At 48.5% G+C, this 23720-nt stretch overlaps 1 protein-coding gene across 4 annotated transcripts in view; it reads left to right on the top strand.

The window, feature by feature from the left end:
• Positions 1-23720, top strand: part of SCML4 (Scm polycomb group protein like 4) — a 90091-nt gene that overhangs the window by 24306 nt on the left and 42065 nt on the right. For 2 of the 4 annotated variants that reach the window (XR_014582023.1, XM_083830188.1), the window contains exons 4-6: positions 2773-2871; positions 5059-5259; positions 8314-8508. Coding sequence is in view for 3 of the 4 variants with exons in the window: in XM_083830188.1 (XP_083686314.1) it covers positions 2773-2871; positions 5059-5259; positions 8314-8508 (495 nt within the window). In the remaining variant the exon portion in view is untranslated. Of the gene's footprint in view, positions 1-2741; positions 2872-5058; positions 5260-8313; positions 8509-23720 lie in introns of all 4 variants that reach the window. The other 2 variants (XM_083830190.1, XM_083830189.1) reach the window with 1 other exon arrangement.

Here is a 23720-nt window from a genome sequence, read left to right as displayed (position 1 = left end):
AGTGCACAGGAACTCAGAGCCATGAAGATCCGTGGTCTACGTGGTTTAAGAGAAGTACCAGGGCAGGTTGCCTCGTGGTACATCTTATTTCTTTCCCATGTATGGTATTAAACGTGTTGGCAGAGAACCTGTTCAGAGGAAGAAGGAAAAGCTATATCTGGGAAATACTCTTCCCCCTCTCTCACTCATTTTGGTGTGGGATGACAGAAATAACCACTGCATTATTCCTGACTGCTCCGTAAGTGTGTTCAGGTCGTATCAGAAACCCCAGGGCTCACCAGGGTCCTCCGTGCCACAGTGGTTGCATACTCAGATAAGCATGCAGCAGGTATCAACAGCACGAACGCCCATGATCTCGCTACATCTAATGCACCACGACTTAGAATGAGTTGCCCAGGAAAGTGGTGGGGTCACCATTCCTGCTGTGTTCAAGGAAAGGCTGGACCTGGTGCTTAGGGACATGGTTTAGTGGGTGACGTTGGTAGTAGGTTGATGGTTGGACCAGATCATCCTGGAGGTCTTTTCCAACCTTAATGTTTCTGTGATTCTATGATTTGCTGAAGAAGAGGGACTTATTTTCTCTCCTAATTCTCTGTTCAGCTTCCTCTGGTCTGTTTTCAATGGTAGAAGGTCTGTAAGACAGGGATCTGGCTGAATGCCTTGTTTTAGAGCAACTGCCTTTTTTCATTTCACATTGTACGTACTAAAACTTGTGGCATTTGATATTCAAAAGAAGATTCAGGTGCTTTACTGTAAGGACTTCCCATAGCGCTCTGGCAGATTTGCTCTGTCTCCTCACTCTCCCTTTTTCTATACTTCACCACTTTTTTCACTTCTGTGTGTCTGTGCTTTCTACGGCCAAGCTCTCAGTCAGCTGGTGGATTGGGTTGGCTTTTTGGTAGAGAAGAGTCAGTCCAAGAAAAAGAAAACTTTAAAGTAAATATCTGGAGATATACACTTAGTGATACAGAGGGACTGCTCTGCATTTTGGTGTCCAGAAGATATTTAAGCCATGTTTGCTGCTGCACTGTCTCCTGTAATCAGACATTGTTTTATTTTGATTGAATGGAGGAACATTGTCTGCTACCCCTAATAAAAATGGCATTTACCTCTGTATCAAGAGGCTGTAGAGTACATACTGTTGCAATTAAGTTTGCAGTAAATTGCTCACTACACCAGCAAACTACCAAGAAGGGGCTTCCAAGCTGGTGAGCTTACACAAGTCTTCCCCTCTGTTTGTTTGCTCTTGAACACAAGCCTGCCTATGCCTCCAAGAGCCAAGGACCAGGTGGAGGAAGCTGCCTGCTGGATGCTGGCAAACCTCTGCCCCGTGGGCAGCACACAGCCAGAGGTGCCCGGGACCTGTTATCTGTGGGGATGTGTGTGTGTGTGTGTGTGTGTGTGCATATTGATATATATGCATGTGAAAGTGTGTATATATCTACGTACAGATGTATGTACTTGTAGAAATGTGCGTGTGCTATGCATAAACATGCATGCAGATACATATGTTTATTATGTACATATAGATGTGTACAAGCAAAATTGAGACCAGAAGCCTAGCGTAAGGGCTACCTGAAATTTCGCAGCATCTGCCCGTTTCACCACAGGAAAATGAAACGTTTATTTCCATCCAGGCTTACTGTGCCCAGCTTTTCACAGGGGTTGCTCTGAGGGAAATTCTAGGTCGTGGCTACGTTGTAAAGCAGCAAGATTAAGAAGGTCTTGATGGAGATCTGGCAGGCAAAAATCACATGCATCTCAACAAAGATAGCTTTTTTGTTTGCTTTGATAGGTACCATCCCCATACATGCTACCGTGCTACTGAAAGCAAGAGAGACCCTCAATCCTTTCTTAATGAAGCTCTTGCTGGGATAAGCCAGTACCTGGGGAATGGTCCAAAATCCCAAAGATTTAATGATAAAAATCTCACTTGGGTGGTGCTATGTCCAGTAGTCTTCCCTCTCCATTCCTCTTTCTGCTTTTGCTTACACTGAAACAGTGATGCTTATTTTACACAGTTGCAATCATAAATCACAAACAACATATATCTTTATCCAAAATAACCTCTACTCCCCACCAGAACTTGCTGGAGGTTTGGGTCTGTAGCTAATGGTCTGCCTTAATTTCTACCTAAAATACATGGCGATACTGTGCTGTAAATTCCCACTGTTTCACTTCTCCAAGCCGGGCTGCATGTCACGAAGATTACTGTAATGGTGCAGCAGTTTGTATTTACTACTGGGTAGTAGCACACTATGGACCACGGTCTGATATTATTTACACGGGTGCCAGCCCAAAGTAGCCTCGCGATGTCGCTGGATCTACACAAGATTTACACCTCTGTAAGCAAGAGCAGAATTTAGCCCTGAATTATGATGTGGATAAAGACCCCAAGTCTGCCCCGTTCCGAGTCGTGGGGGAATTATTTACACCCACATGAAACGGGCTGTAAAATGCTGTTGCTCTGATTTGTTAGAGTTTTACACCCAATTTGCTCAGGTGTAAATAACTACCCCGTGGGTGGCATCATATTTGCATCCCACAGCTGAAGGCATCGCTGCCTGCTGCAAATCAGCCAGGCTGAGGGCTCCTGCATCCTCCCAAGGGCAGAGCTCCCGTGGAAGGGGATGCCGTGGCAGACTGCTCATGGGTGGGAGATCCCAGGGAGTAACACGTGCAGAGCAAAACTGGAATATCTGGTGTATGTTTTTGTTACCCCCCCTGGTTATTTTTTGCAGCTGAAGTCTCGTGTTCTGATGACTCCCTTAGCAATCTCCCCGCCGAGAAGCACGCCGGAGCCTGATGTTAGCTCGATCCCTCAGGACGCAGCGACCATCCCCAACTCGACTGCCCCGCAGGCTCTCACAGGTATGCAGACTTAAGCACACCATGGCAAAGGGGTGAGCAGGTCCCATGGGCTGGCAGCCAGCTGCTGTGTTTTCCAGAACGAGCAGAGCTCATGAAAATTGGATTTTTCCCGATTAGACTGATGGCCAGTCACACAAAGCAGACGTGTCCTGCAGGACTGTGTTCTGACAGCTATGTGTCAAGTTCGGTACAGACCTTGAACCCATCCCTCTTGAAATGTGGACATCAGCATCCCGTAAATATTACCAGTTTATTCCCAACACTCATCCCACCAGCTGTGTCGCAATGACAGGACCAAACACCAGCACGAACGGCGAGCGTCTGTTACCTCTATGGGAGAAGGAGGGCAGAGGCAGGGTCAACCAGCACCTAAACCCCGGTGGCTCACAGCAACAGCAGACCTGGTCACTTCTGCTGGTAGTCTTTGTTGTTGTTGTTTTGTTTTTGCTTATCTTAGAATATACCAGAAGAAACATAAGTCAGTGCTTTTAAATTGATGTAAATGACAAGAAAATCAACAAGACAGTTGATTTACCCTGAGATTTCAGCAGAGAAATGGATTAGCTAACATTAAATTCTGAACTAAACATATAAATCCCATTATTTCTTAGCTGGGATGCACAGAGGAGAAGTTTTCCATCTGCTCTGGTAGCAAAATGATACTAAGCGTGGCGACAACGACGATAATAATATATTTTATTCTCATTTGTCCCTTCGCATTCAAAGGCGGCAAAGTGCTTGGCAAATGCTTGCCGAGTGGCATTTCACATTGCGCTGAGAGATGCGCTTGGTGCCTGAAAGCTACATCCAGAGCAAGGATGAAGGTGATGGAAGCAGGTCCGAGCTAGCTTTTGCAGATTTGGTGGGGTTTGGCAGCAGGAGAGCTTCACTCTGTTGACCCCCTGTGACCCGTGTGTGCTAGGTGTGCTGTCCCTGGGTTTGCTCAGTGCTCTGAATGGGTGAAGTGCCGTGTAATGTTAAGTTTGATCACTATTGTGCCCCCGTGTACCTAGGATATACTGTCTAAGCCCCTTCTGCTGCTCGGTGAGAGATGTGGTGGCAGAGAGTGCCGTGACAGTTGCACTAGATTTTCATTACGGTGATGCAAACTGTAAATTATTTCCAACTTTACGCAGCTGTCATCATGTCCTCCGCACCGCTTGATGTTTTTTAGTCACATATCTGATTTCTGTCAGAGGATAATGTTATATTGTCTGAGAGCTGACAGCTCCAGCGCACTCAGCCAGCTATTATAATATGTCTCACTTTAGCCTGACTTCAGGCTGTGTCTTGGTAGCCTGTAGTTACCACAACATTATCTCCATGCCTCTGAGACACAGTTAGCCTTGGCCAGGCTTAAACAAGTTCATGCAAGCAAGAGGAGACTGATGATTTTTTGGCTATTGCAGGCAGGCCTGATGGCGTTGAGTAAAACTGCCTGCACGCACCTCATGCACCATCCTGAGTCCCTCGCAGCCCTGAGTGTGGCACCGTCACCCAGCTGTGGTCCCCGGTAGGGATTGGGGTGCAGACGATGTGCTGCTTCCCTCAGCAGCACGCAGGGCACTGGGATGGACGTGGAGGGTCAGGAAGCTGCCACAGGCCATGGCATGGCACTGCAGCAGAGCATAGACCCCAGAAATCACCCTCCAGAAACCACAGCGGCATCGCGGGCAGCAGCAGCAAGGAACCACAGCGTCCCAAAACTCAGAGCAATGCTTCTCAAAGGGTGCCTGAAAACACACAGAAATAAATAAATAAATAAATGAAAGCCCAACAAAACACCTCAGGCTAGAGTTCACCCGTTGCTGTAAGGTCACCCTGCTTGCCTCTGTCCTGCACTCCCTGGGCCTTTGCTCTGGTCACCATCTGCATGCACGGGGGAGCCTGCAAGAAAGCAGAGCCCAGGCACACGGAGGGGACGTGTGGGAGCTTCTGCAGTTGTGTGCAGTTTGTGACACAGTTTGTGTGCAGCCTGTGACACTGAGCGAGGGCCCCAGCTTGGCACGCTTCGCTTAGGCAATGGGTAATTAGTGCAGGGAAGCCTGACAGTGCCATCACAAATGGCAACAGTTCACAAATGGATGAAAGAGCTTGTGAAATTCATGGAAACACATAAACCGAGCATTTGCCGGGATGCTCTCAGGGCCATTTTGTAATAACCATGTTGGTGTTTTGTGCCCGCAGCCTGCATTTACGTCAACAAGCAAGCCAATCTGGGGCCCTACCTCGACCGAAAAAAAGTGCAGCAACTGCCGGAGCACTTTGGGCCCGAGAGGCCTTCCACGGTCCTGCAGCAGGCTGTCCAGGCTTGTATCGACTGTGCCCTCCAGCAGAAGGCCGTCTTCTCACTCATCAAGCAGGGCTATGGAGGAGAGATGGTGTCAGGTACGGTGTTCGTGTACAGGGGTTGGGAGGCTGTTAATGAGTGGAGAACCCCAGGGGTCAGTATGGGGTCCAGTTCTGTTTAACACCTTCATTAATGATCTGGATGATGGGGTAGAGTGCACCCTCGGTAAATTTGTGGGTGACACAAAACTGGGGGGAATGGCTGACTCACCAGAAGGATGCGTAGCCACCCAGAGGGACCCTGGCAGGCTGGAGAAATGGGCTGACAGGAACCTCATGGAGTTCAGCAGGGAGAAGTGCTGCACATGGGGAGGAACAACCCCGGGCACCAGGACATGCTGGGGACCAGCCAGCTGGAAAGCAGCTCTGCAGCTCCTGATGGACGTCAAGCTGAACAAGAGCCAGTGGTGTGCCTTTGCTGCTAGGAAAGCTGATGGTATTCTTGGCTGTGTTAGGTAAAGTATCACCAGCAGGTCAAGAGAGGTGGTTTTTCTGCTCTTTTCATCATTGGTGAGGACACACCTGGAACACTGTGCCCCGTTCTGGGCCCTCCAGTACAAAAGAGACCTGGGCATACCAAAGAGAGTCCAAGAAAGACACAAAAATGATCAAAGGATGGGAGCACCTCTCCTATAAGGAAAGCCTGGGAGCCTCTGGCCCCTCCAGTAGCTGAGCTTTGCATGCAGCTGTACAGTGATGAGCAGCACTGCAAGCCCATGTGAAGGCCACGTGTTGCTCTGAAGGAAAGCTTGCACAGGATTCAGCTGCTGGTGTGTCCTGCTGCTGCAGGCTGTGAACCAAATCTGCTCTCAGCTGCAGGAATTGCAGGAGTCCTGCAGCAGCCTCCTATAGAGCAGCACTACAGAAACACATCAGGGCAACCAGAGAGTATTTCCCAGGAGGAAATGGTCCCAGCAAGGTCCATGAGGACCTTCTCATTGTCCCAGAGTGATGCTTCTCTCTTTGTCAAGATGGTCTCCCGTGTCCCACCCTGAGTCACCTGGCATGGCTCTCAGACTGAACGTGAACTTTTTTCTTTTTTTAACAACATCAGGAGGTTTGTGTCACAACACTGTTTGGGCATGTGGGGATGCAGTGGAAGTGAAATGACAGGCGTGTGGGAACAACACTCTCCAAAGAGCTGCTGTGATTGATTCAAGCCATGCATCACAATTCCACGTGCAGGGTCCGTGTCCTGTGTGGGAACAGCACATCCACACCACTTTCTCCCTCTCCTTTAATTATCTTTTGAGCTCTCTAACCACAGGTGTGCCTTCCCTAAGGGACATTCGGAATACTCTGAGAATGATCCAGATTAGTTCACAGAAACATGAGATTGAAGTAATTTAGTGCACTTTTTTTTCTTGGTTCTGTGCTGTGTATATGATTTTAATTTCAAGCAGGAGAGCCACATTGTGCACCAAGCCTGGCAAATGCTGGGCTTCATCTAAGCTGGCCCAGCCTCAGGTACCTGAGCTAAAAGCACCTGGCCAACATGACTCCAAACTTCTCACCTCTTCTAGTCACCATCCAGGAGGCGTGATGGCCCTCTGGCCATGGTGGGGCTCTGAGATTGCAGCTCCCTCCCAACCCAGCAGCAGCACAGGCAGGTCTTGCTGTGGTCATCATCTTAACATGGCTCAGCTCACAAATGCTAGATTGGATGAGGAGCACAATCCCTTGTGGCAGCCCAGGCCGGCAGGAAAAGTCTTTGAAGCCATGCCAAGGTAATGACTGAGGACTGCAACTTAGACTCAGCAGTAGTAACTAGAGGATGGAAAAAACCTGGGTGGTGGAGTTCAGGCAGCCATACCATACCTCTCTGCAAACCTTTTGACAGCTGAATGTGTCCTGCTACCATTGATCCTGCTGGGTCTGTGGTGATCCCCCCACCTCTCTGATGGCTGGGACCTGTGCCCTCTTTGATTCCTGGCTAAATATACTCCTTGACAGCTTTGTCCAGGAATTTTAATTGCTCTGCTCTCACCCTCGAGTTCAACCTTAGATGTATTTCTAGAGAGCAGCCCTCATCCTCCTAGGCTGAAGCACAGAGTTACTTTCAGGTCCTCTCGACAATGTGAGGAAGATTGCTCTTGGTGAAAAGAGTCCTGGCTGCAGGGGTCTCCCCACGACACCGTGTAGCAGAGATGGTGCTGGCAGCAGTGCCACAGGGAAACTTTCTGTTCCCTGGACATCACTGTGGCCTGCCTGTGCACCTCTGCAAGCATCAATTCACGTTTTTTGAGCCCAGATGACCAGAATGATGCCTATGAGCACACTTCAGATTTCTCCAGGAATTAACACTCCCTTGTCTCTCCTGGAAAAGTCTTGTCCAATCTCTCCTAGAAATACATTTGCCTTTTTCATCAATGTGTTACTTTGGTGGCTCGTGGGCATCCAGTGAGCTTGTCCCATCATTTCTTCTCCTGTCAGGTCTTGTTGAGCCCCTCAAAAAATGATGGATTGCCTTGTACTTTATGTATTGTAAAACAACAAAATCTTTTTGTGCCAGCATGGACCACTACCAGTTCCTCCCCAGCACGAAGGCTCTCCTGCTGGCACAGCCTGCTGGCTTCTCCTGACCCACCTCTCATACGCAATCATTTCCAGTTTCACAAAAGATTCCTCATACTTTAATGACCAGAACTACCACCCTTCCCTTCTCTATAATGCTATTATATCACTAAATAAAGATCCCTGATTTAGTTTGGCAGACCTCTTTTCAGTAAAACCCTGATATTTTTTTCACAGACATGTCTTTAGTTCTCGTCTCCCCATTTTCTTTTAAAACCGTGGTTTTTTTGCATTGTAATTGCCTGCTTCTGATCATACAGTACATTTTTCAGTCAGATGCATGTATTAGATATCCTTGCACTGCTGCCCATGCCTGGCTGCATCTTTCTGGGGGAAGGTAATGTGGTTCACATGAACTCAGCTCCTTAAGATCCTCCAGTTTGTTTTGTACTTCAGGTGGGATAATTGGGTAGAATAAGTCATGGAGACAAATACTGGTATGAAACCTCTTTTTCCTGCTCTCAAATGACCCCCATCCATACGTTGCTGGGTACTGAATTGCTCTCGCTTGCTCTCCAGTCTCAGCTTCTTTCGAGGGGAAGCAGCATCTCCTGAGCCTGCTGGCAGTGAACAGCATCGGGTACGTCCTGCGCTTCCTGAAGAAGCTCTGTCGCAGCCTCCTGTGCGACAACCTCTTCAGCAACCAGCCTTCCCAGCAGTACAGCACCGCGCCAGAAGCCCCGGAGGTGTACGAGAACAGACGGGTGGAGGCAGGTAGGCTGCCTGATCAACTTGTGCTCAAGCTTTAATGGGGCAGAAGAGAAGACTCTCTCCTTTTGGTCGTGTCCTGCATATGCTGGAGATCTGCAGGTCCCCATGGGATCTTTCCAGAGGGGGACAGGTGGATCTGCAGTATTTTTCCTGGTTAGCTACAGAGGAGGCTTTCAGTTGAGAACCTCTGTGTGGAGGAGCCCCAGGAGTGACAGGGATGATTTTCAGACTATTTTGGATTTATTTGCCTCTTTTATCTCTTTTCCTAAGGAAGCAAGGCTCATGTGGTCCCAGTGTCCAAGTTTATGTCAGTTCTGTCCCATAACTTCTCGCCTCCTCAACCATATCTAGTCCTGGGGTAGAAGTCTCAAAGGGAGTGAAAGAAAGGTGCAAAGATAAGGCCCTGAGCTTCTGCTTCGCTTGCAGGCCTCACCCCAACTTAAATTATTGTGCCTTCTCTTTCTTTAATGGTGATGTGGGCACTTGGGGAGCACATGCTCTCTCTCATACACCCAATTATATGCTGGCAGCTGAGAGAAGGGTGGTTTTGTGTCCACAATTATTATCCACAGATTGTTTGCCAGGAAGAATTGCAGAGTGTGCTTTACGCACCAAGGCTGAGAGCAGGGAGTGCACACACAGTGCAGAAACCTCCTTTTTGGGCAAAGAAATCCAGCTGCTGCTCTTACACGTAAGGGAGGAAACAAAGGAGCCCACACTGAAAAGCAATTTTGTTTTCCTCTAGACTAGGGCACTTGCAGCAACCCGAATGTTTCTGAGAGGCCAAGGGGTTTCAGTAGCACAGAGTGAGTGACACCCAGCAGGCCTGGCATTTGCATTTGCATTTACATTTGCATTTGCATTTACATTTGTATTTGCTTCTTTTGCTTTTGCTTTTGCTTTTGCTTTTGCTTTTGCTTTTGCTTTTGCTTTTGCTTTTGCTTTTGCTTTTGCTTTTGCTTTTGCTTTTGCATGGCAATGCTGTGTGTGATGGAAGGCAACTCCACCGCTGGAGTTTCCACCATGGCTGTTACACTCTGAGCATCTCCCCTCCTACACGATTTCACTGCAGATACCCCTGGCACCATCCACACTGGCTCAGCCCAGCTACTGAGGAAGGGGCAAAGCATTATCTTTGTTCCAGAGCAGGCAGGGGATGTGGATGTAGGGAAAGACCTTAACCCCAAGGCTGTCGCGCTGCTGGGGGCAGTCACTGGCCCTCCTGGAGGCAGTGTGGGCTGGGGCTGCCTTTGGCAGGGCACGTGCTGGCCTGGGCTTCTTTCCCTCACCTGGGAGTGGGATGGGGCACAGAGTGGGGCTCCCAGGCTTTTACAGCTCTGCTGTCAGCAGCACCATGGTAGAGTGGAAAATGAGTCCTGGGAAACAGCTGAAGGAGACACAGCTAACAAGCCGGTGTACTTCAATCCTGCATCACAAGAGACACTGATTGTAGATTACTATTTTGGCTTGCACTTAGCATTTCTTCAGCAATTTTTTTTTTCCTTTCTCATGTTTGAAATAACATTCAGAGACGTCCAGGTTTCTGGGAAGGGAGTGCCGAGAGCCAGGTCCTGCTATCACACATGGCTCACAGCTCATCCCAGCCTGGCTGCTGCTCTCCCTGGTACTTTGTCACCGGCAGAGCAGGGGGCTTAACAGCAGCAAGGGGGCAGCTTGGTTGCAAGGTGCAGGAAATGTTGCTCTGGGCCCCGGGATATAGGCTCAGAAGCTGCTTTTTGTACAGGCAGATAAATAATATTCCTATTCGTAATGACAGGCTGTATTCAATAGCTGGAGTAACACCAGGTTTAGGCACAGGAGCTTGAGCCTCTGAGTCTCTCTGTGTTGCTGCATGGCCTGAATCTCCTTTCCATCCCCTTGGGAGCCAGCATTTCTCTGCAGCAAGGTCGGCACAGGGGCCCCTCTGTACACAGAACAGGGACAGGGGTTCCCTGTACTGGCGATAACCAAGGACAGCAGGAGGTCTTCATGCAGACGGCTCCGAGAGAGCCTTTGTTGGGACAGGTCTCGCATGGAAGGTGCAGGGCCATAATAAAGCACCACGGGAAGCCATGCAAAGCAGCCCCATTTTTCATGGTGTCTGTTCTCCAGCTTGTAGTCGAGATGTTCTTTCTTTCAATATCATGTGCCTTTCAGCCTCTGTGTGCCAATGAATTTAACACGTGTATTGACTTCGGTGCAGTCACTCTTGATTTACACTGGCAGATGCGAAAGGCGAGGCCGGCGTCGTGTCCAGTCATATTAATCCACTCACACCATACGGGAGCCACCTTTTAACCTTGCCCTGAAGCACATGCCCCTAAGCCATTACTCACCTCTGCTCGCAGGGAGCTGCCAGATGCTAATGGCTGCACGCAGGCCAGGTGGGATTTGTTGATGCATGTGTAGATCATTTGCAGCAAGAGCTGACTTTGCCTAGGAGCAGCACCTAGCGCCTGGGGTGAGGGTCTCCCCCCCAAAGGCAGAGGTTTGCCTTGTCTTGGCACATCTGGGGACATACCTTCCCCCCTGCTCTGTCTCCTGGGCGGTTGTGTCAGCTGTAAGGAGATTTGGGGGGCTGTGAGAGCAATTTGTGGGGGCTGCTGTGGGAGGACTCCCAGGGGTTTGGCTGGCTTCAGGTCTGCATCAGAGCAAAGCCTGAGATGTTACTTGTCCCCATGGCACCAGGGCTCAAAGCTCCTCCACACCCTCACCCCAGAGTTTTCCACATGATTGGTAGTGAAGTTTAAGTTAAAACAAAAGCAAGATCTGGATTAACTCTGCAGATAATGCTTAAAGTGTGCCAGGGGCTACACAGATGAGAAGCTAATGGGGCAGGGATCCTGTTAAGTGTTCCCATCCACACCCTCTTCATTCAGCTTTCATTAGTCCTCCCACACTGAGCCAATAGAGGCTTGGGTGTGTGCACGGCGAAAGGACATTTCTGGAGAACCCACATACTGCTGGCATGCACCTATGCAACGTTAGGGTGCTATTTTCCTGAGGAAATCATGTTTGCCCTAAGACTTCTTGCCAGCCTAATCCTGGGTAGGGAAACCGAAGCAAGTTTCTCAAAATACATGTTGGGGTGTTGGCTTATGTGGGAATCATCAGGCTTGATAAACAGCTTCTGCTTTCCCCTTTGGGTCAAACTTTTCTTTGCTCTTCCTGACCTGAAGCTTGGGCTTTGGTTACTTTGTGCTGTTAGACAGTTGTGCTTCATGCAGAGCATGGCTGCATGTCAGCAGTAGCTGCAGCAGATCTTTCTTTGTCCAAGGACTCCCGTGGCCACCAGATGTATCTTTGTCCTTAGTGTGTGTGTGTGAGAGGGGGTACCCCATATCTACCCCAAAGATACCATATGGTGTTCCTTATCGCTGTCTGTAGGAGAGGAGCACCCCTTCTTTTGCTAGGGGCTGGAGGTAGGGCCCCAAATGGAGCAGAAGCACAGCAAGAGGTAGAGGCTCTCTGTTACAGCAGTGCCTCTCTGCAGGAAGGTGGGCTCCTCCTATGTACAAGCACTCAAAAGGTAGTCTGAGAAGTGCTGTAGGAAAGCGCTGTAAGAGCGTGAGCAACAGGCAAGACATCAGGCTGGGATCTGTGTTTTAGTCAGAGACTGGATTTTTGCCCGAGCTGGATTTTGTCAGAGACTTTCCCACTGATTGCATGGGTAAGTCACCCCTCCGTGCTGTGCCTTTATTTGAGCATCTGTCCAGCGAGGGCAGTGATTCTTGCCACCACGTGCAAAGCCCTGCTAAAACTGACAGAAGAAAAAGAGCAACATGATAGAAAACTACATATTATTACGATCGATATTTCCTGTTCAAAGCACCACATAAACAGCAGCTCAGAAATTTCAAGCCCTGAGAGGGCAAGAAAAATGTTCTTTTTTTTTTTTTTTTTTTTTCAAGTACTGGGACTTGTTTAATCTTGTCTTGTTGTATGCTACGAGGAACAGGGCTCCTGGCTTCACAGCACAGTCAGAATAGATGGTTTTTATGGCTATCAATAGCTTTGGCTCTCTTCAGTGTTTAATTACCTGCAAAGGCCATTTATTGCCTCATATATTCCTCTGCCATGAACATTATCCTTTAAACAATAAATAAAATATTAAGGTCACATTTAAAGAAGGAGCAGAGGAACAGCACAAGCCAGCCATACACAGTGAAGTCTAATATCAAATCTTTGTCTGGGCTTCAGGGAGTTTGATCTGAAGCTTGCAGAGAGGCAGGAGGGTGAAGGAAGGAGGACATCAGGAAGTGGTCCTGGGGGGTCCCAAGGGCAGTCATACAGTTTGGGTTTGGGCCCTTTAAACCCAGAAAGACTAAAGAACAGTACACCAAGGGGCAAATCCTGGCCTGACAAGAAGAAAGATAAGAGATGAATGGGAGAAATGAAATTTACCTGTAATAAAATTTGCCCGAACTCTACAGAATTGACAGAACTGGATAAATTGACCTCTCTGACCCTTACAGTGTATGATTACTCTTTGTTAACCCGCAAATGAAGGAAAAGTCCCCTTCTGAACCTCAAAGTTTATAAAATTGTATCTCCTTGTGGAGACAGAGGCAGGAAGCTGTGTGCAGATCTCCATCCAGCAGCCAGCCCAAGGGCAGGCCTCCTTCCCTCCCGGCTGCTGTACCTCTACAGTCTTGAAGGAGTGGAAGAAAATCCCCCATTTTGGAAAGGCTCCCTTCAAAGCCAGGTGGTTAAGCACTCTGCTTCCAGCTGTGGATGAGGAGAAGCCCAAAAGCCCTTCTGTCCTCCAGCCCAAGATGTTCTCAGGGCCATGGTGCAAGAAGTGGTGGTGCTGGAGATGGCCCTGGCAGCAGCTGTGCAGGGTAGAAGAGGGGAGCTAGGCTATGAAATGAAGTTTAGAGAATGAAAAAAAAAGAAATAAATCCTTTTTTTTTTTTTTTTTCTCTATCAAAGGGTATGCGTAAGGAAAGTGGATGAAATGATGGGCATAAGTGCATGAAGCATGATGGATGAGATGATATCCACTACAGAAAAAACACCCCTGGGTATAAGCATTTAATTCAAGCCTTGCATGCTCAGTCACGTGGAGGAAGCATAGATGCTCTTCTAGAGCCCTAGTCAGGTAAATCGTGTGACTGCAACTCAGCTTTAGCTTCAGGTGTATCTTTAACTATGCTTTAGCTGGTAATGTCTGCAGAGCTATATTATTCCTTTAGGAGATATCTGAAATAAGGAGTCCAGTCTTTGATTTAAAGTGGCTCACATGAAAGTCGAAACACGAATTTCCATTGCTAAACTTGTAAAATGTTGATACAAATATCTGCTATCCACTAAATCCATATTCCATGCAGTCAGATCAATAGGTGTAGCACAGGTAGCAGGCCACAACCGATAGTGAAAAATGCCAGGGAGGAGAAAATGATCCTCAAGGTCCTGACCTTATGCCGGTTCAAGCCGTGCTAGGTAAGTTTGTTGGGAGCCACAAGCAATGTGTCAACGTGTGCTCTGCTATCCCACGGAAGCTGCAGGCAATTTGGTTGTGTAGCGTCTTGCTGCAGGGCTGCTGTCACATCCAGGGTGATGGAAAGCCTGGCATTGGCAGTGCAGGGGATATGAGAGTTGCCATTCTCATTGCACAGGTTTCAAAACTGATTTTTTTTTTTTTCCAGGCAGCTTACTAAATTTTCCTTGGATGTTCTTTATTTTTTTTAGCTCCATTTTTCGTCCTCCCCCACGTTAGCCTCTTTATTAACCTTTTAGATTAAAAGCTTAAAAGGGTCTTCTTCCTTTATCTGTCTTCATCTATCTTCTGTTCCAGTCTTTCCTTTTCCATTTTGCTTCCAAATAAATGGAAACCCACACGACACAACTTGCATTTCCACTTCCATGGAAATAAAACACCCATTTTTTCTTGAAAACTCTTGGTCCTGGTTTAATCAACAGTGCTCCCCAGGATTTATTTGTTAGCAGTAATTATACAGACTACATCAAAGTGCCTTTCGGAGAGTAGCAACATGCAGCATCTGCCTGGAGAACATTCATCTGTTGGCAAAACGAGTTCAGAGCAGATTAAAGCAATTAAGAGAGAATCAGAAGCAAGTTGCAAGGGGAGTCCAGCTCCAAGGGGAGTTGGGTGCTGGTGTTGGGACGGTGCAGGCGGTGGGCAGCAGCGAGAAACATAAGGTGCAAGGTGATGGGAGCACTGCTAGGAGCTGGGCAAGGGATGATGTCTCCACCTCTCACTGAAAATGAAGTGGAGATGCGGGTTTGGGGAATCACCAAACATAAAGTGCTTATGGTGGGCTTCTTCGTGGATCTGCGAAGGGGAAGTAAAGCCTTAGGGCCAAGCTGTGTTGTGTTTATACCGCAGAAGAAATCCCAGAAGAAATATCAGAAAGTCCAACTGAGCAACAGCATTGGGCAGAGAGAAATGAAGCACAGACTTCATAAGAGATCTTACACCTGTGTATAGACACATGCACAGGCCCATACTTTATATGTGCTCTACCTAATTACTGGATGAGGTTATTAGTTATTAATGGGTAAATATAGCTTATTTTTGCAGTTACTGTGCTTCACTGTAGACATCTCATATAATATATCTCAAGTAATTTTTTTTTAAACACATCGCTGTTAAATATTTTAAGTCAGTGCTAACCATACAGTTCAGGGAGACTCATCATGCTGATAACAACAGAAATGCATTCAGCACTTTATCTGCAGAGAATGTCAGCACACACCGTGTTGCAATTTCCAAATAACGCGGTCATTTTCATACAGTCTCTTCTATACACAGCTTTTTGTGACTTATCAAGGCTGATTTATAAGCATACAGGGTGCTTCACAAACTGCCTGGAGAGAGGAGCAGCCCCAGGTACTGTTGGAAGCTGGAGGCAGAACAGATGGATGGCAGCCTCTCGCCTCCCTCTGCCAGTGCAGAACTACTGCTACGCTAAGACACAAAGCCTTGCAACCCTGATAAATCTCCTTTTCGTGAAGTACACCCTGTTGGAACATAAAGGTGAGGGAGGTGGAAAGAGAATGGAGGAGTGGTTCTGAAATCACGAGGAGGAGACCAAAGGAAGACTTCCTAAAGGCTGGGTCCATATGTCACTGAAATCCCTTCACCTGCACTCACGGGTTTTCAGTACTTAACAATTTGCCTACACTGTAAGGTAGGACTAAAATGTCTCCATTGCAACACAAGGCACTTATTCAGTCACCCCCAAGCACTTAAAAAAAAATCCTCTATGGGTTATTTATACACACGAGCACCTTTTATTATTAAATCTAATTTATTTGTCAGCAGCTAGCTTGCAAATTTACTCTACCTTTTTACTTGGTTTGGACAATAAAGCCATGTTGATCTGTTCCCAGCCAGTTTCATTTCCTGGTTCTACTGCATTAAACACAATGTGGCTGTTGTCTAGGCTGCAAACACTCAGGGGAAATTGTTTAAATAATGAAAAAAATTGCCTGAGCTGAAATCCTTGTAATCAGGACAACACTGGGTTTTGCAAAATTCTCTAAAAATTTCAATTCTTGACGTTAACTGACTGGCAGCTTCTCCCAAGGGGGTTCTGCATTTCAGTTCCCAAAAAACGTTAGCAGCTGGGGCATGGCGAGGTGATGCGTGGTGCAGTAAAGCCTCAGACTGAACCCTTGAGGATTCATGGCAGGTTTTATCCCCACAGTGTGATCATGGTTTCAGTGTTCAAAGCGCATTTACAAATGGATGAGGCTTATTTACATCTTCCTGTTCAGATTGACGAGTACCCCCTTTTCTTCCCCCACAGATGCATTTCCCCCACGAATGCTTTCCCCTTCCAGCCAAGCCATGGGGTCCTTGCCCGGCGTGTGCGTGCAGCAGAGCGGTGCTGAGGCGCCAGGGGAAAGCCTGCTAAGGGGTGACCTCATGTTTTCATCACACTGCATGTCTGGGCAGGCGGTGGAGCCAAAAGGAAGGGGATGGTGCTGTCATCCCAGAATAAATCAAGGCAGGATGAGCTGGAAAGTCTTAATCCATCACAGGAAGCTCTTATCTTCAGATAGATGCATGTAGGCTCAAGCTACAAGGCAGATAAGGTGCATGGTCCGTTTCTGACTGGCTGGAAATATGCGAAGCTGCTTGGCAGACACAGAAAAAGTTTTTTTAATCTTCTAAGAGCCGATGTTAAAATAGAAGATAGCAGTTCAGAACCAAGGCATATCTTCACGCTGTTAAATACTACTCCGATCTCTCTGCTCCCTCCCTCTCCAGCTTACACTAGATTGAACTGATGGCTAAACTCACCTGAAGTGGTTATTTCTGCATTTCTGCTTTGGCTTTTTGTGTTTTTCCCAGTTTTACTTGTCCTTACATGAAGGCTGAGATGCAGGGTTTCTAACCCTTGGTAATTGGAGCTCATTAGACAAAAATGTAGGTTTTTTTTGGAAATCGTCCTTGAAGATCACTGCTTACAGGGACCCAAAGTGTCTGGCCACTTGTGCCAAGCTTTGTAACTAAAGACAAAAAGACATGGCTGTGTGTTGTGATGGAAGTTTTACAGGTCATAAGGCTGTGTTTCCACTGGTCTCAACTAAAGGAAAAGAAATACAGACATTTAGAGAGCCTGTTAATGAGAACCAGAGGAATCTGATTGTTTCTCTGGAGAAACGTTGGAGTGAGAAACTGCCTGGTCCAGAACCTGAATCTCCTTTACCCACTTCTTAGCAAAGGCAAATCAATAAGCTGAATACCAGGGCAGGAGTTAAATGCATGATGCTGGCCAGCAGGACTCTCCCCAGCTGCTGAAAATCATCCCCTCTGCCCCCCCACGGCACCCACCCTTGGGCAGGGAGCTGGGCAAGGACCAGGATGTACAAAATAGAGGGAAGGTAAAAACATATAAGCAGTCTCTCGACGGGACTTTGTTGCTGTGGTTAGCTCCTCTCAAAATGACTGGGAGATGAGGCAAAGCTGGCCCTGGCAGGGGGAGAGGAGATGTCTGGGGAAGCTATGATATCATGCTGCTTAAAATATTGAGTTCACATCTGGTCAACCCATTATAGAAAATATATGGTAGCACTTAAAAAGGTGCAGGGAGGGGTCAGAGGGCAAAGCCCATCACTAAGTAATATTGGGAATAAGAGACGAGAAAAAAAAAAAGGAACAGTGGGGCAGAGAGAGAGAAGAAAGAAAGAAAGAGAGAAAGAAAAGTTTTATATTGACTGTGAAGAAAAGTTAATGGGGAATTGAATTAGAGCTAATACAGATGGTAGAACATTGCAGGTGGTGGAATATGGTTATGGAACAACACAGAAGCACTAGTCCAGAAGTAAGGGCTGTTGTCCTAGGAAGCTACCAATGTGTGAAACAGGACCCCAGCTATGTCAGCACCCCACAGGGCAAAGAGGGAGGGTGCTGTAGTAGGTGTCCTTGCTGGGAAGGGCAGTGAAAGCAAGGTGTCTGTCTGCCCTCCGTGCATCCTCCCAGGGCGAGGTGTGAGCAGGAGGTACCCCATGGTAGCTGCCCCTGTGCAGGACGTGACCCAATAACTGTGAACGAGGCCCCTGGCCCTAGCTCACTGCCCTGACCCCAGACTCTGCTGTCCAAGCAGTAGTTGAGGGATGAACCCACAGAAGGTATCAGGAAAGGGAAAGCCAGGTGAATGAAAGCATGATATGGGGAGAAGGTAGATGCCTGTGGAGGAAATGACTATGCAGGTCAGCAATGCAGGAGGAGGGAAAGCAGAAAAGGGAGACATAAAATAGCTGGTAAAATAGAAAAAGGGTGAGGCTGCTGGTGTGGAAAGCTGCAGAGAGGAGAGGAGAGGAGAGGAGAGGAGAGGAGAGGAGAGGAGAGGAGAGGAGAGGAGAGGAGAGGAGATGCTGTCAGAATTCAAGAAGCATTTGGACTGTGCACTTAGTCATATGGTCTGAATTTTTGGGTAGACCTCTATGGAGCCAGGAGTTGGACTTGATGATCCTTAGGGGTCTCTTCCAACTTGGGATATTCTATGATTCTATGATTTCCTTGAACACCCCCAGGGACGGTGACTCTACTGCTTCCCTGGGCAATCTGTTCCAATGCCTGACCACTCTTTCTGAGAAGAAATGTCTCTTAATTGTTTTAATTGTTGAAGAGTAGTGTTCTTTGTTCAATTCTTTGTTTTAATTGCTGAAGAGTAGGGGCTTGACGTTTCCCTTTTTCCGCTCACCACTGACATCACTCGACTGCCAGGACTCGTCAGCTATGATGGAGAGAGGCTTGGCAGCTACATCAGCCAGTTCCCTCCGCACCCTGGGATTCATGTCATCAGGTCCCATAGACTTGTACCTGTTGTTTAGATTCATCAGGTGGTCTCGAACCTGCTCCTCACTTACAGTGGGTGGGACTTTGCTTCCCCAGCCTCCATCTACGGGTTCAGGGAAATGAAAGACTTGGGAAGCCCGTCTACCAGTGCAGACAGAGGCAAAGAAGTTGTTGAGTACCTCAACCTTCTCCACGTCTGTCGTTACCAATTATTCAGCTAGAGAAACGCACTCCTAGGATAAGAAATTAGACGCCTATAATTGCTTACACACTCCTGTTTTCACCCCTCAGTCTACTATTTGCACAAATGTTAGAGGTGCATGGTGGCCCTCACAGACTCCTCCTGTCACCCCAGCGCAGCAGCCCGAAGGGAGCTGGGTCCTCCCTTGTGCTCTTCCTCGAGGCTCTGTGCAGAAGGGATGCCACCTCTGGCACAAGGGCTGGGGGATGGGAAAGAAGCACTCAAACCCCTGAGAATTGGCAACAGAGTGGTTTATTGCCGGGACATCTTGCAGGCAAGCCTGCGGGATGTCCATGGTGTTTGGGGGCTCCAAGCTAATGCTTGGGATGGAGCCTGTGCGATGACGAGTAGGGGGCTGGCTGGGCACTGCTGCGACGCTGTTTTTGTGCTCAGATAGCAGAGAGCAAAGACGCGCCGCGGTAGTCCCAGGTCTGTTCTGGCTGAGGTGGATCCACTTCCATCGGTTCCTCCACGTCTGCTGGTGGATCCACCTCCATGGGCTCCTCGGTGTTGGGCAGAAGGCTAAGCCAGTCCTTGCCCGGGACTGCCCAAACAGGATGCCTTCCGTCCGTAAGGTTTCCAGGCCAGAGTGCCGAACCACGGGGTTGTCCAGTTCCACGCCTATGTCCACTGTCGGGTTGATTTCTGTGCGTGGGTCCAAAGTTGCCATCTGGTTTATGGCCCTGGCTGGGTCCCACGCTGTGGTACGGATGATAGGCACGCCTGTGCTCCCTGCGGCTGTCTGCCTGAACCTGCTGCCTTCGCCCCATGCCGCTGTTGCGCCAACGGTAGGGCCGAGGCCTGCAGTCGCTGTATGGATGCCAGGAAGGACTGCGCACAGCCCGGAGTGGCTGATGACCAAGCCCGCCCCTTCTTGGGACAGGCCGCACGGGATGCCTTCCATCCAGGAAGTTTCCAGGCCGGGGTGCTGGACCACATGGTCGTCTGCTTCCACGCCACGGTCCCATGCTACTGTTTGCTTCATTTCCATTTGTGGGTCTGACGCCGCCGTCTGTGTTACGGCCATGGCTGGGTCCCGCACTCTGTTGTGGATGATAGGCACGCCTGTGCTCCACGCGGCTGTCTGCCTGACGCTCCTGCCTGCTCCCCACGCCGCCATTGCGCCACTGGGAAGGCCCAGGCCCCCTGTCGCTGGATGGCTGAGGGGCCGGCCTGTTCCCCACGTCGCTGCGGTGCCAATGGTACCGCTTATAGGGGTCTGTGGGCTTCATGCCAGAGCTCCCTTGGGCACTGGTGTCTGTTGTGCCGCCAGCGCTCTGCCTCTGCCCATGATGCTTCTCCTTCTCATCAGCTGCCTTCTTTCTTGGTGCTTGCTGGGACTGCATTGCCGTCCTCTCACACCAACGAGGGCTGCCTCTCGCCTTACTGCTTCGGGTCTCCTTCCTGCCGCACAAGCTGGCAGTCAGAGCACCTAGAAGCTCAGCGAGTGGTGGGCCAGTGGCAGGGGTCCTGTTTTATAGGGCCCGCAGCAAAGGCAGGGCAGTGGTGGCCACTGTGACCTCAGCAAGCCTCTGTGATGCAGTGGCCCACGCGTGGCCAAAGGCATCTGCTTTGGGAGCAGCCTGGAAGATGCCCTCATGTGGGAGGAGGAGGAGGGTTGGGGGGGCTGAGGGCCCCTTTTCTGGGGCTGGCTCCCCTGGGCCATTTGGCTTGCCAGAGAGAAAGGCTGCCCCTCGGCCACAGGGACTGCCCTCCACCTCCATCCTGTGTCCTGGGTTTAGTGAAAGGTTATATCTGCCCAGGAAAATGTCAGCTAAGGATCATCTTTCCTAGAGATATTCTCTTCTCCATTTCCTGCTTGACTTGCGATTGATCTCTTCATTTGCTTTCCTAATGGGAAACTTTTTTGTTGTTGTTCTTTCTGGAGTGCCTCTATTCCCAGACAATATGAAAGGTCCCTTGTATGTGTTCTGCATTCACACATGCAGCGTTACATCCACGTGGCACCCTGCAGTGACATACAGATGTACCCCCAAGGAAAATGACTAACCAATTACTTTTCTTCATGCTAATGGAGAAGTGTGGTCCAAAGGTGGTGGATAACCTGACCAAGGTCACCCCAAAGGTCTGCAGCAGCACTGGGAATTGAGCTGCAGGTTCTTCTGCTGACCCATCTTCAGGAGGTTGGCTGGGAAATGTGCAGACTACTAGTTTAACAATCTCAGCTAAAGAAGCCTGAATTTTTAAATTGGGAAAATAGGTGTGTTTTTTGTTTTTGTTTGTGTTTATTATTATTATTATTATTACTATTTTTATTTTTTTCTCCTCCTTTGCTACATTTTAAGGTGTGCTAGATGTAACAACCTTGCACTTTTCAGACCAGTTGCCTGTGGACCATTCCTGGACTGGAAAACTAATTCAAAATGGCTTGTGCATCTCAGGTGGTGTAAAGTTATAATGGAGACTACTGTGCTCAAAGCAAAGGCTCAATACAGCTTTCTCATAAACCGTGCTTTAAAACATCGCATACTAATTTTTCAGTACTGTGTGCCCTTCTGCTGACTACCTAGAAAATAAAATACAGAAGTGCAACAGAATACAGAAGGGCTAAGCTACAGATTTATGAAACTGTTGCATTTTAAACCTCAATGGAGAGTTATGTTTTCTTCTATTGTCTTAGAAAATATGTTTTCCTCTAATTGGTCAAAGTGGGATTAGTATCTGTGAAAGCCATGCACTTTACAAGGCCTTCAGGGAGCTTACCAAATGCAGCTATTTTGATACACATCACTGCTTGAGCTGCAGCTCGTGCAGCTTCTGTGTTTTATAAACAGGGAGCTGGAGAACTATGAACACAGAAAGCTTCCACAGTCTTTTGTGAGCTTCTGGACAGTGGAGTCTGTCCCTCTTGCTGCCTCCCCTGCCACTGTAAGGGCCGTGGGCCCCGTACATCAGCCTTCCCCATGGTCATTCTTCACTCTTTGTGGCTGCTTACCTGAGGGGAGAAGATGTTGATCCAAGGACCAGAAGATAATTCAGGTGGGAAGGGACACCAGGAGGTCTCTGTTCCAGCCCCCTGCCCCAAGCAGGGTTAGCTATGGGATCAGACCAGAGTGCTCAGGGCTTTGTCCAGCTGGATCTAGAAAACCTCCCAGGACAGCGTCTGCACAGCCCCTCTGGGCAATCTCTGCTACTCCAGCGCTGTCTTCACAGGGAAAAGGTTTCTCCTTACATCCAGTCTGAATATCTTATCCAGTCTTTGCCTGTTGGTTCTTGTTGTCCTGCTGTGCACCACTGTGAACAGCCTAGTTCTATCTCATTGGTGACTGAGAGGTGAGGTTGGACACATCTAGAGGTCCCTTCCCTCCCCATCCCAACCATGCCGTGGCTCTGTAGTTGTCTTCACTGTATGTAGCTGATGTAGTTGTCATCACTGATGTAGTTGTCATCACTGCATCCATGGGAGGTGTTTTTGGAGCGTGTTTGAGCCCAGGGTGCCCTCCATTTGGGACCATGGTGGGGGGCTCTCAGGAAGCCCAGCCTGTGAAGCAGAGCCAGGCAAGGGGCAGCTGGTTCACCAAGGGCTTTGGTGCACATGTGGCCAAGATTTTTACATTACCATCCCTCCTCCCCAACAGACTGTGCCCATTGATCCTCCAGTTTCTGCTACTCTGTTAGCTGGGAGACTCTCCAGCTCCTTTTGATTGAGGCTTTTTAATGTTATCTCCTAGCTCGTTAGCTTCCTAATATTGGTGAACATGCCATGTTTTAGTAATTTTTGAGTCTTGTCTGTTCTGGTGACGTCGAGATGGAAGCACCTGGGGGTGCTTCCCACTTCCACTGCTGTGGTCCACATCCCACCCAGCACGTCCTGACTGCAAATGAAGAGAGACATTATAACCTCTCCTCCCCAAAACCACATGCTTTTGTTTCCAAGAAAATCCAGGTGTTTGGCCTGGGCAAGAGCTGCAGCAGTTCCTCTGCACAGTCATGGCTTTTGGCAAATGAGGCTGCATGTGAGGGTGGCCCCAAGCATTGACTGATGCATCCCAGCTAGAAGACGTGGTGGCTCACGTTGCATCAGCCAGTGCAGTTTTACAAAGCAGCCCACACTAACAGTGAGTGCAGAAGCTGACCAGCATCTTTTAAAAATGTGTGAATTAAAACCCTTAGCCACACATACTTGAATGCAAAGTCTCCTTTTTCCCAGTCTGTGAACTGCCTTTCCTCCTGAGCTTCTCTTGGTCAGGAGGAGATGACTCTGGTGAGTTGCTCTTGTAACGCACTGATTACTTGTGTCATCCTGAAGATCAGGAGCTCTGAAAAGGCTTGCTTAGAAACCTGGCTGTGTGAGGCAATTCCTGCTCCCCCTTGCCTAATGACATGAAAATCACTTTTCAAACTGCCAGAGCACCTTCAGCTTGGGCATGTTTCAAGCAGTAATGCTCTTGGTCCATGGCAACAGGTGCTTCTGCTCCACTTGCTGAGCCCAAAACAGAGACAGGTGGAACAAATTGACCTGGATTAAGAGTTTTAGGCAGAGTTGGGAACAGAAATTATGGCATCTGGTTCCTCATCCTAGTCTCATACAAAACTCCTGGGTGTCTTTCTATCAGGAGACTTCATCCACACAGGTCTTATTTTACACAGATTACCGAGAGAGTCTGACATCAGTAAAAAATCCCGGGTGTCCACTCGCAAATTTAGGAGTCATTTATATCCATAGTAATAAAAGCCGTA

This window comes from Anser anser (assembly GCF_964211835.1).
Source record: "Anser anser genome assembly, chromosome: 3".
In the NCBI taxonomy this organism is placed as follows: domain Eukaryota; kingdom Metazoa; phylum Chordata; class Aves; order Anseriformes; family Anatidae; genus Anser; species Anser anser.
The sequence above is the reverse complement of the archived record's forward strand: the minus strand, read 5'-3'. Positions and strand labels throughout refer to the sequence as shown.